Source organism: Styela clava, chromosome 11, assembly GCF_964204865.1.
Source record: "Styela clava chromosome 11, kaStyClav1.hap1.2, whole genome shotgun sequence".
NCBI classification, from domain to species: Eukaryota; Metazoa; Chordata; class Ascidiacea; order Stolidobranchia; family Styelidae; genus Styela; species Styela clava.
Genome location: NC_135260.1, coordinates 13,936,718 through 13,948,775, shown reverse-complemented (window position 1 = coordinate 13,948,775; position 12,058 = coordinate 13,936,718). Strand labels below are relative to the sequence as shown.

Below are 12,058 nucleotides of genomic sequence, written 5' to 3'. Positions count from 1 at the left end.
CTACAGATCGCATGTTTGTGCGTATCTTAAATTGGTGTTTTAATTTGTACCTAGAGCCGTTTGTTAAACATGCATCACATCATATTTTTTGTAAGCCAGTAAAAAATATGTGTTTTATCATTTGTAGTTATGCTATATTAGAAATTGCGACAAAATAATTTCTTCGAAGAATTTTCTTTTAAACTATAGTTATGATGGAATAGAATAGTTCAGTTGATCAATAATTAGGACTGGGCATTTCGAATCGAATAGTATATTATTCGAATCGGTTCAGACAGAAATTTCGAATTGCCGACATATAGATTTTTGACCTACGACTCTTTTAGTTCTTGTGAGGTATTGATGAAACTTGTTTCTTGTTGTGTGTGAATGCTCGGCAAACTGTCTGAGTGATGGATTAAATGTTTTCACTAATTTATGTGACCCATCACAATGAAAATGTCACATATATTTGAATATATTCCAAATATTCGAGATGAGATTGGATTCGACAACAATATTCGAATCTGAAATCATCAGATATTAGAAAATGCACATCCCTACCAATAATACATACATACCAGGCCTGTGTTATTTATTCAATATTGCTATACAATCAGTGTACGTCTTGGAAATGATTACACAGTAAACATGATTGAAACGCTGTTAAAACACATCCAAAAATCATATAAATAAATGCGTCTATCTAAACGTTGCCAATCGAAATATTGGTGAACTTTTATGCCCGAGGCAAATCAAGAAGCACAACTGATGGTTATAACTGACTAGAAAGACGCGCTTCAAGCGAACTAATGTAAGCTTAGCAAATAGTAGGTTATCATAGCTATAGATTAGAAGTTGTATATATTTAAATTTTTATACGGGTATGAAATGTACTGCAAAAAGAATCATCCACTGGGAAATATGGAGAACTAACCGAGTGATATATGTCCTTGTCGCCGCTATTACAATATGTCTAACGTGGAGAAATATGATGAAAACTTCCTCGGTGAATCCGACTCAACAATTGATAATCCGGCAGGAATTGAGAGAGGAAATATCATGGATAAATAACACCGGTCCTCCGATGCAGGAAAAAACTGTTGTTCTTTTAATTGCAAATCAGAGATCTGGATCAACGTTTGTTGGTGAAATCTTCAACCAAAATCCTAAAGCGTTTTATCTCTTCGAACCATTATTTCCATTCACCAAGCAATGTAAATATTTGGAAATAGAAAGAGTGGATTTGTTGAACGATTTTCTACAATGCAATTTTGATAACTTGAAACAAGCGTATGTGAACGCATTTGATAGAACTAAATTTACTGATAAGGATGCAGAATGTATGAAAAACAACATTTGTTTTGAAACTAGCCATCAACCGTTGCTGAAAAACTATGCAAAAATATGCGAGTATGAGAAAGACGAGAACGTGGATAAACTGACGCAAGATGGAAACTTGAAGTTTGACCCAGAATCTCCAGCATGTGGTTATCCTCTAAATACGACAATACTTGGGCAAATATGTAAAACAAGCGACATAGTAGCATATAAAATCATTCGCCTATGCACCATCGAGAATATCGAATTAATTTATAAGACTTTGCAAGATAAAGGTGTTAAACTTTTTGTTGTTCATCTCGTTCGAGATCCAAGAGCAGTGGTTGCATCAAGAGTAAATTTGAAAGTGGATGGAATCCGACTTCATAACGCTTCGGCGGAGACAAATATTTTGTGTGACAGATACAACAGAAATATGAAATATGTCAGTCGACTAGAAGCAGGTAAGATGAAAAATGAAAGGTCATCATTGTCATACCTATTCCATTGACTCTGTCTTAAAATTTCAGATGAAAAAATCATTTACTGTCATATCATAATATTATTTCGGACGTTGTTAACTTGATATATTTTACAGATACCGGTTCAAATATAATTTCGGATGGAAGATACCTGAGAATTAGGCACGAAGACTTCACTGTGAATCCATTCGAAACTGCTGAAAAAATATACAGGTTCAGATATGTTTTCATTATTATGTCGTAGAAAGTTGCAAATGATGTACGCTGAAATATAAAAAGGACTTAATGAGGCTTCTGATGTAGTTCATTCAGCATTGTATGTCCAACTTATCACAGCCCCAATGTTAGATTGAGAAGTACAGTCAATCATGTTACTATACCCTGGTTTGAGTTTGGAATCTAAAACGTATGTGTGGAGAGGAGTTTCCCGCGCATAATAAAAACAAGCACAATGTCGTTGACGAAAAGAATTGAAAAAAATATTTCATATAATGTTCATATTATTAATCATATGTTTTCATATTTATCTTTTTATACTCAGATTTATTGGGAAGCCGATGAGCGAGGAAGTTGAAAGATTCATTTCAAAATCCCACCAAAGTATGAATCGCATTTTGGACAGGATTAGGAGAGAAGACGAAAAGGCGCTTCTAGAAAAGGTAATAGAATTGGTGTCTAGTATGATGCTGAAACCGGCTTTCATTTAGGTCCTAGTGTTTGTTCAGGTGGTGAAGGTACCAAACAAAATGCAATCAATATTACATAGTTGGACGGGGAAATTCATAAATAATGATTGATCATTTTTGATCCGGTTCAAGACCAAAGATTTAGTTTTGAAAAACTTTGAAATGTTTTCAATAAGAGAATGTTGGAATCACATTAAAACAACGTTGAGGAAATCAATTGTATAGGCTTTGTCCAAATTCACTCTCTGTGATTTCTAAGACTCGCGATTTCCCAATTGTATCATATCGTTACGTTCATACACGCATACATCAAACATATATCAAATATAACTGAATCATTTGTTTTTAGATTTTGTATAAATTTGTTCTTATTAATTTTATGAATAACCTCACAGAAAGAAATAAGAAACTACACTAGAAGCAAAGAGATTTTACATCAAATGAACAACCCGTTCGGAACAACAAGAGACGCAAAAGAAGTGTTGACAAAATGGAGAATAACTCTGCCGTATTCTGTTGCTCAGCTTGTTCAAGAAAAATGCGCAAATGTTTTTGAAATGCTTAGATATAAGATGTTCAATTCAAAACTTGATATGGTTAATTTAACAAAGACATATTTTTAACAGAATCGTCAAAAATGAACAAATGATGATGGTATAGAATATAGATAATAATAATATTATGAAACTATATAGATCTCGGCATACTTGGATGGCGCCTTTGTGCCAAGGTTCCTGTGACTGGGATCTCTCTCTATCTTTGAATACGAATAACAATGATGTCAGCATTGTGCATGTCCCATTGTCTCTGCTAAAAACGAAAATTCCTGTGTGCTTGAGTTTTGTATTTAGAAGACCATCAAGATTTTTATGATTGAGACTTGGGATATTTATAACTATCTCGGGAGACATGAAATCCGATTTGATATCATATAACCAACCAGTTCAGCTATAGGATATGGAAATAGTTGGATCACCAATCCTCTGCATCGGCTTGACTATAGCGGGGAGGTCATAACCGAATAGCAATCGCTATATCACTAATTTATTTCTTGCGACAGCTCATTCTCGCAAAACTACACTCTCGCAATCATTCAATCTCGAAATGCTCTACTTTCGCATGAGTACGGTCCAGTTTGACAGTCTATGTTCTTCTGTATAAAAAAAGTAATATACTTCATTAAAATGATTTTCCTGTAACGCTCGACATTTTACAGAAAGTTTACCGATTTATCATTGCATCTTGTGTACTTGTCCATTACCGACTCTTCAATGGAAATTGCGAAAGTTGCTGTCGCTCTCTCTGAGTGACCAACGCGCATGGCATCATTTCAGTATTTACTGCTAAATAAACACAGTTCGTTTTCCAACAATCACTTTGGAATATTTTCATAATTTATAAGTTATCTCAGTACAATAAATCTGTAAAATCATGATGAAAGGTTGTGAGAGAAGAAGAATTCAATAAACTAAAAATGAGTTTTTGGAAGATGATTAGATAAAATCAAAAGGAGCTTTTGTATAAGAATTCAGCCTGGAGTAATAACACATAATATGAGATATTTTTTGCTTTAACCTTTTGCAATTTACCCGCTGCCATCTATTTTATGTCCATTGGTTTGAATTCCGGACGTAAAGTTTATTTTTCGAATACAATGGGTATTTTCCGCGCGTATGGGATGTATCGTATAACACGTTTTATAAATTCATAACCACGTATCTTCGATCATGCTTAGTCAAACAATATGACAGAACATTTAACGCTTTTAATTGTAAGCAAAAATAAAGTGATAATATTCTATTCCCTTAAGAGATAGTGAAAACCAGAGACGTGACAGCAGCCTGCCAAACGGAAGTTCCTTTTAGCTGCTCTTTTACCCTAGTTCCAATCACAGTTGAATCAAGCTTGCATCGACAATAAAGCGATCACTCTCAGACACTCCATTTCTGGCCAATGTATGGCAAGTTTCATTATTTGCGACAGTGAATTGGCAAGTCGCCGTAGAGCATCGCAATGCGAGGATGAGGCAGTATATTGAATAGAGCGCTGAGCAATATAATCCTCGCGCCCATTAATGACAGGAAGAGCTTTCACGAACGTTTTCTTTGATTACTTGCCAGAACGTTATTGACGAGTAGATCATAACACACGGTAATAGATTTCACTTTCGGTCGGTTCTGTCCTGTGAGATAGATTTTACAGAAAGAGGAGCGAAAATTAAATTACGAGATGTTTTGCACATGAGATCGGAAGTCTAATAATATAAATCATTTATACTCGTTTGGTAGCGCATGCAATGTACAGTTTTTTTTACATTGCAAAGCTGACGGAAAGCAGCATGGTTCTTACGCCTTATTCCATTATTCGTACCAGTGCAGTAAGTTTGGAGTAATATAAACTATTAATTAAACTTAAATTAAAATGTAATGGTGGAATTTTTGGCATTCATTGTGCACAACTGAGATTTCACGTGGTGATCTTACTAGACAATTTTGTTACTAATTTAAATGTCAGAACCATCATCTTCGATTATGTATCAATATTTTATTGCGGTATCAAATACCGACTTTTGATTTTTTATCAGTTGGTATTTACGTTATAATCCACTGACAACATCAAAGCCATATACAGTTAAGCAAGTATTATCTCTATATGTTGAATTAAGAGCTTAAATAGGAATCAGGTTCTAAATTGATAGTGAGGTTACGACCGACATTGTGCGTCCATATCTCCAGAACAAAATATATTTTTGAATTTACAAAAATGTCCCATCAGCCATTATGGAAACGTGGTGTAAAACAGCGGTAAAAGACTCGTAGATCAATCAAAGCCGTCAATAAAAGTATACAGACGAGTACCAATCAGAATCTTAACTTCCCGTATGAACAAATTTTATAGTTTTGCATAGCCAAGTCGTGCGCGTCATGAAAATATATTATTACCTTGATTAATGGAAATTGTCTGTTTTAACGTGGCATCGTATGACCTTTTTACCAGGTGATACCGTATTCATTTACTTCACAAACAGCAGTGAAATTAAATGAATTTCATAGTATTGAAACTTAATGAACATCGTAATAAATTGGTACTTTAAATCTGCGTATCTACGCTATAATATAAGACAGTTTAAGTTAGTCATCTAGAGATTGGTCTATGATACGCACAACGCGGTAAATATACAAATTTGTGAATAGTGTGCGATGCCGTCTCGAAAATTTATTCGATTCCATAAATATAGCACAACAGAACCCTTGACTGTAAAAACAGCTTTCCGCAAGATTTAATCGATTGAGCAATTTTATATTGTTCAATGGAAGATGAAGTCTGTGTACATCCCAGGCTTCTATAATCGTTTACCAGGTAAGTTCAGTACTTGAGAGGGCCCTTGATTCCTTATATCATATGTGGGGTCTAGTTTTTCAGTCGATATCAAAGGCTAACGAGGGTTCAAGAGATGAATTTAAACAATGTGCCCATTTTTGCCTTAAGTTGAATTCTGTTTACTCAAGTACGCAAGTATACGGTTTTTCACTATTGTGTTTTATAGTTCAAAGAAAGTGACTAATACAAATTAAGAAGATTTTGTGGTTTTTGTCAAGGGTTATTACAATAAATTTTAGTCCACTTTGTTTTCTTAGTGAAAATCAAACTCCCGTCTTCTTATAACGTAAGCGAGGTCAAAATACTTTGTTTGTATGAGATTAAGGTCGTTTATATAAGTTGATATGGTACACAAAAAAACTTTGTGCTGTTTCGTAGTGGATATAAAAACAAAATTTTCATATTAGTTCTCATTTTCAACATAAAATGTTTAATGCTTTCACATTTTCACCAAATTGCCGTTCCGAAATCCGCGCAAGAATACAAAAAAGTTGTAATTCTCAAATATATGAAGGTCAAATGACTAATATTGTCGCCCTAATGCCATCAATAATCCCGCCAAATGTTAAAAAGATTGTACAGAATGTTAATGAAATGGTAACAGAATTGCACTGAAGGTCATGTTAACGCGTGCATTGAAATTATAAAAAACATTAACAATTTTAGCATTAGATATCTGGCGATTTCTTTCATCTTTAGATACTGAAAATTTGAAATTGCTTGGCTCATTGGTGGCGAAGGAATGTGATTTCTTAAAGATCTATACAAAAACAACAACAAACTGGCGAAATGTTGTATAGGTTCACTTCGTGTCAAACCAATGAATTTGTTTTCGAGTTGCACTAAACCAAATCAAATATTATCATTCCAAAACAGTCGAGAAAAGGAGGACGGTGGCTATAAAAACTATTATAAGAGGTGAAGGTTGTCTCGATGTTGGAATAGAAGTTGAACATTGCCAATATTTTTATTCAAGTTCAGCATAGCGAGGTCATCGGATATATTAGATAGATTTTGGTTGAAATACCTGGGAGTTAGAATACGGATTACACAGTATAACGTTCAAGGAAAAGTTTTGTCATACGACATCGATATAGAATAATTGCCCAGTCGCCAGAATGCAGCAACACTTAACAAGTCTAGAGCAAAATTCGAACTAATTAATCAGGTTGTGAGATTATGTAGATCAATTGCAGCAAAAACATTACCGTGAATATCGTGGCAAACTATCATACGAGTACCCGTCTGTCTCGTATCTGAATTTGATATTTTGCTTTTACATTTACGTTAGTTATATGAGTGAGCTTCTATCACAGCATTCTATTTATCTTATTCTTGGAAAGAAAGGCAAAATTATATTGCCTCAGTCATGTCGCATTTGGACTAAACAAAATTAAAAAAAAACAGACGTCTTTGGTATATATATATATAGACCATCCATATATTTTTCTTGAAATTGACAGTCAGCTATATATAATAGAAATTTTTTTTAGATATCGGATATACGGTAGTTAATAAAAAATTCTGTTGTATTTCAAAATTCACAGGATGCGCTGAGTAAAGAGCACGACAAGCAATAGACAGCTCACGATACCACATGCATGATGTGATGCTTTTTATTGTGAATAACGCGAACAGAACGTTCATTTAAACTTTTTATCTTTGATGATGGTAGGTTGGTATCGCCAAATACGGCAACCGCAAATACTTTCAGCTTTACACTTTAGTTAAATGTTTACCTCATTTGCACACTGCTCTGAAAACAACAAATTAATGAACTACTACTACTAAGAATATCCAATAAGTATAAGTGGGCATATAACGCGTGGTTCTGCATTTAATATTAAATCTTAGTTTTAATTTATTTTCATTTGGTTATCGAAATTCTAATTAAAGTACATACCGATTTTTAGAACTGTAGAACGATAAAATGTCTGTAAACAGATTTGCGAGGCGGAGAATATTCCTAATGGGTTTAATGACACCAATAGTATTTTATGCATTCCACGGTATGGGGTATACGAAGATTGACGTGAAACAATATTTCCCTGTCACGTCCCAAATAAGAAAACTAATGTCTGTTTCAAATGCTCAAAAACCTCAGAAAATTGTGATATTATACGGCAACCAAAGGTCAGGTTCTACCTTCATGGGAGAAATGTTCAATAAGAATACAAACGCTTTCTACCTCTATGAGCCTTTGTTCCCATACACACCACACTGTCACTTTTTCAACGAGGAAAGACTCGAAACTTTGAAGAAAATGATGAACTGTCAATTTTCAGACAGTGCAAGTGCATTCAAATTGGCCAGAAACTTCACAAAAGCAAGCGATACAGTGTCCGGGTGTGTCATAAACAATGCATGTTTTGCCTCCCGATCAGACGCTTTGAGTATTCGATACAAGCAATTCTGTAAAAGTTCCACCTTTTTATCGATTGCACAAAAATGCGAATTTCCATTGCGAGCAGACGTAATTTCAACGATTTGTTCTCAGACTGAAGTTGTTGCCTTCAAGGTGCTCAGGATATGTTCTCTGAAAGATATCGAAGAAATCTACAAAGACTTCAAAAAGCGAGGAAAAGATGTATACGTCATTCATCTTCTGCGTGACCCGCGAGCTATTATTTCCTCGAAACTAAAACTAGAATTGAAAGAGTCGAATGCTTTGCAAAAAGCGGGTGAACTGTGTTCCAGAATTCATAGAAACTTGGAATACATCAACGGCACTACGGGTAATATTATATAATACACTTAAATCAAGAATTCATATTCAAGAAAGTACTTATACTGCTATCGATTGGGGCAGCGGGGCCAACTACCTAATTTTCCACTCAATGTTTTTGCGCTGGTGAATTTGTATTCATAAAATGTAAGGATACTTTAGGAACGTAGATTACTATTTTAAGTTATGCAAAAGTTGTTTTTCGAAAATACCTAATGATATTCTGACGATTACGAACAAAAGTGCCTCGGACTTAAAACTATATTGAGATACAAACGTCTGTGGCACTCATTTGAATTCGCATAAGTAAAGTTTATGTCAATGTGTGGTTTCGAATCCGTGTTGTGAATAGAACGTTCCAGTTCCCATGCAAAATAGTCATTATTTTGTTACAACTTATTACAAAATGGACTATTTATATAATAATGCTTTTTTGTACCGAAAATATTCAATGTCTCAATATAGCTGAATACACGGTCGTGATTATTTGATCCAATAATCAAATTCGATGTGATAATCTTAATGACAAGATCATGATGCTAATTCTCGTGACCAATAAGCAAAATAACGATATATTACAATAACGTAATATGTGTGTTTGTCAAACTTTCATAATGTCAATGTATATAACTAGAAAAATATGACGTCTTCGTCTTCTTTATCTATTATATAAAACGTTGATGGTAATTTCTAAAAAACCCAACTTCTGACATTTTTGTTTTCATTTGATAGATACCAGAAGTTGATTGATAAAATGGATTTTTCGAATTTGAATACTTGGAACTAAAAATTGAAATAAACAAGTTTAAAACTATTCAGATCCACCATTGTTGATTAGAGACGAGAAATATCTCAGAATTCGATACGAAGATGCTTCAATGGAACCGATATCTACCGCGAGTAAAATTTATGGGTAAGTATAGAAATCTTAAAAGTGTTCAAATTTTAAATGGAAAATATTTTATGCGGCGCAGTGTTCGTAAGTGTATATATATTTATGTCGTTCAGAATTTTGAAGTTGGCCACAATTAGAAGTGATTTGAGAATGCATTTGTTACATAACATGAACACAGTATTTTATGACATGAACTTTTCAAATTAGATAGGAATTTTTGAAACAAGACACTCAATTTTACTGAAACTCAACTTGATGCGTGGATGTTGAATTCACACATTTGTTTATAGTATATATATCGTTGGAAATGGTATGAAAAGATAAAAATTTCAAACACCAAGCTAAGAACTTTTGCACCCAACAAATTGTGAGTCAGTTCAGGCCCTGGCGCAGAACAGACAAACGCCTGTGATTAATCATTCAAGAACATTGTATGAGTGCCAACGTACGATAATTCGTATAAAAAAAAACAATTTCAATCATATACCAGTGATAGTTTTTTGTGCATAATTCAGCCTTCGTTTACCAAGGACGGTCGAATCCATTAAGCAATGACGCGATCATATGGGTTCTTTACATATATTGCATCAATTTAATGTCGCCGTGCCTATCTTATTCGGTTCCGCTCGTTGTTATTCGTTTTTGATAAACTGGATAATTGAATCCGAACTCAATGACTAAAATAATGGCGACTTTCCATCCCTTATATCCAGTGGTGGGATTCAAAATTTTTGTCAGCCGGTTCCATCACACAAATGTCATATATATTTTCAGGCGGTTCTGTTACAAAAAGTCATGTAATGCTAACCGGTTCGCTGATCTCATAAAATTCCGTGAGACGGGTCTATAGAACCGGCTGAATCCCACTACTGCTTATATCCCAACAACAACGTTTTGGGTGTCTGCGTGTTGACAAGTATTTCTCATTAAGGCAACGTCGATAATCATGTAGTTACACTCAACACGAGGAGAGAATGTTGATGAAATTAGTATAACTAAATGTCAATCTTTGCTAAAAAATTGCCAACATACGTATATTATTAGATTATTCAACGCCAACGTTACTTCAAAACCTAATTAACTTGTTCCCTTGGGTTTCTCCCTTCACTATTTTGCTGCGTTGTTAAATGTATATATACAACGAACTACTAGTGTAACCTTGATCTCAGAATTGAAACGGTGCCTTAGAAACGCCGATCAATATTCATGAACATGTGTAGATCTTTGAAGTACATTCTAAATGAACTCTTGGCTTCGTCGTTCCAATCACGAAAGGTACATATAACCCAGTGGTATTTATGAATGTACGTTGCCTTTTATGCCAATCCCCTTTATGCAAGCCTGCTTGTCTCGGGAAATTTTTACATATATAATTATAAATATTTACATTAGAGCGAAAAACTATCTGATTTATTTATATTTTAAATCCTTAAAGTATTTTATTGGCAGCGTCTTGTTTTGACTTAAAATTTTCTTCCATATTTGTGGATTCACACCTATAACCGGCGTAAATCACAGATAGATTATAAAATAGGTATATTTTTAGATTCCTTGGACTAGAATTACCAGCAGAAGTTGAAGGTTGGCTAAAAATGTCAACAATTCAACCGCACAAGAAACTAGTCGAAATAGAAAAGAAGTTAAAAGAGGGAGAATCGGTAAATTATCCTAATTGTTCACTTTGCTAAATCGTCACCGACAAGTACCCAACTTGATTCTTCCTGCCTCTGTTGATATCTTGGATAGAAAACAAAATTATTCATTTCCCGATAAAATATGTCATTGAGTTTATGTATCATTTTATAATGGCGAACTAAAATAACTCCAAAATCCTTTCCTGACTATGCTTGAAATCATTATTTAATTTTAGAACAGGAACGCTGTGCTGAAGAGTTTCATAACACTTGAGAAACAACTACGAAATCCTTATGGAACGATTAGAGATCCTTCGACTACCGTACAGAAGTGGAGGAATTCGATGTCATTTAGTACCGTCTCAGGAATTCAGAAAATATGCGAGAAAGTTCTGGAAAAACTTAATTATACAACTGTAAATACGGTTGCGGAATTGGCGGACACCACCAAGATACTCTGGTAAACCAAGGAAGAAAAAGTGCCATCCGCAAAATTTCCACAAATTTCTCTTGCGTCAATGTATTTTATTGCTCAAACCCACTGTATCAGCCAAATTTTTTTTGTTATCTATTTCTGCTTGAAAACGCCTTCTTTTACTTCACGTTGTAATATATATATATAATAGTTTCATTCCCATTGTTTATTATTGGAATTTAGAGGTGTCATTAATCAATGTACATCCTATTTTATATAGCCAATTTGGCGTTGTGTTCTATGAAGGCAAATAGGACCTTATATTGATCTCTATCACAGCGAATTTCTGCGATTGCCTGATCCTCTCTTCCAACAACGAATACACACTTTGATATATTATTGCCAACTTGATCATCACAATTCTACAGTATCTTATAGATTTATATATATACTGTTCTTTTCTGTCTTAACTTGTCTTTTACTTGTGATTGACCGAATAATCCAAAATAGGAAAACCAAGATGGGCTATTCCAAGTGACTC

General features: G+C 34.2%; 2 protein-coding genes across 2 annotated transcripts; both read left to right on the top strand.

The window, feature by feature from the left end:
- The first annotated feature begins 597 nt into the window (after positions 1-597).
- On the top strand, positions 598-3,907 carry LOC120347902 (carbohydrate sulfotransferase 1-like). Its single transcript, XM_039418014.2, has 4 exons — positions 598-1,763; positions 1,898-1,994; positions 2,323-2,440; positions 2,863-3,907. The coding sequence occupies exons 1-4, from the start codon at positions 866-868 to the stop codon at positions 3,088-3,090; spliced, it is 1,341 nt and encodes a 446-aa protein (XP_039273948.2). The 5' UTR covers positions 598-865; the 3' UTR covers positions 3,091-3,907.
- A 1,291-nt stretch (positions 3,908-5,198) lies between these two features.
- On the top strand, positions 5,199-11,733 carry LOC120346943 (carbohydrate sulfotransferase 1-like). Its single transcript, XM_039416735.2, has 4 exons — positions 5,199-8,583; positions 9,393-9,486; positions 11,015-11,126; positions 11,339-11,733. Exons 1-4 carry the CDS (start codon positions 7,779-7,781, stop codon positions 11,564-11,566), a joined length of 1,239 nt encoding a protein of 412 aa, XP_039272669.2. The 5' UTR covers positions 5,199-7,778; the 3' UTR covers positions 11,567-11,733.
- The last annotated feature ends 325 nt before the right edge of the window (positions 11,734-12,058 follow it).

Bases quoted from the DNA above. Each gene is read 5' to 3' on its own strand.
- LOC120346943 (XM_039416735.2), top strand. From the start codon at position 7,779: ATGTCTGTAAACAGATTTGCGAGGCGGAGAATATTCCTAATGGGTTTA. The intron at 8,584-9,392 runs GTAATATTATAT...AAAACTATTCAG, and splicing joins ATACATCAACGGCACTACGG to ATCCACCATTGTTGATTAGA. The intron at 9,487-11,014 runs GTAAGTATAGAA...GTATATTTTTAG, and splicing joins ACCGCGAGTAAAATTTATGG to ATTCCTTGGACTAGAATTAC.
- LOC120347902 (XM_039418014.2), top strand. From the start codon at position 866: ATGAAATGTACTGCAAAAAGAATCATCCACTGGGAAATATGGAGAACT. The intron at 1,764-1,897 runs GTAAGATGAAAA...TATATTTTACAG, and splicing joins TGTCAGTCGACTAGAAGCAG to ATACCGGTTCAAATATAATT. The intron at 1,995-2,322 runs GTTCAGATATGT...TTTTATACTCAG, and splicing joins ACTGCTGAAAAAATATACAG to ATTTATTGGGAAGCCGATGA.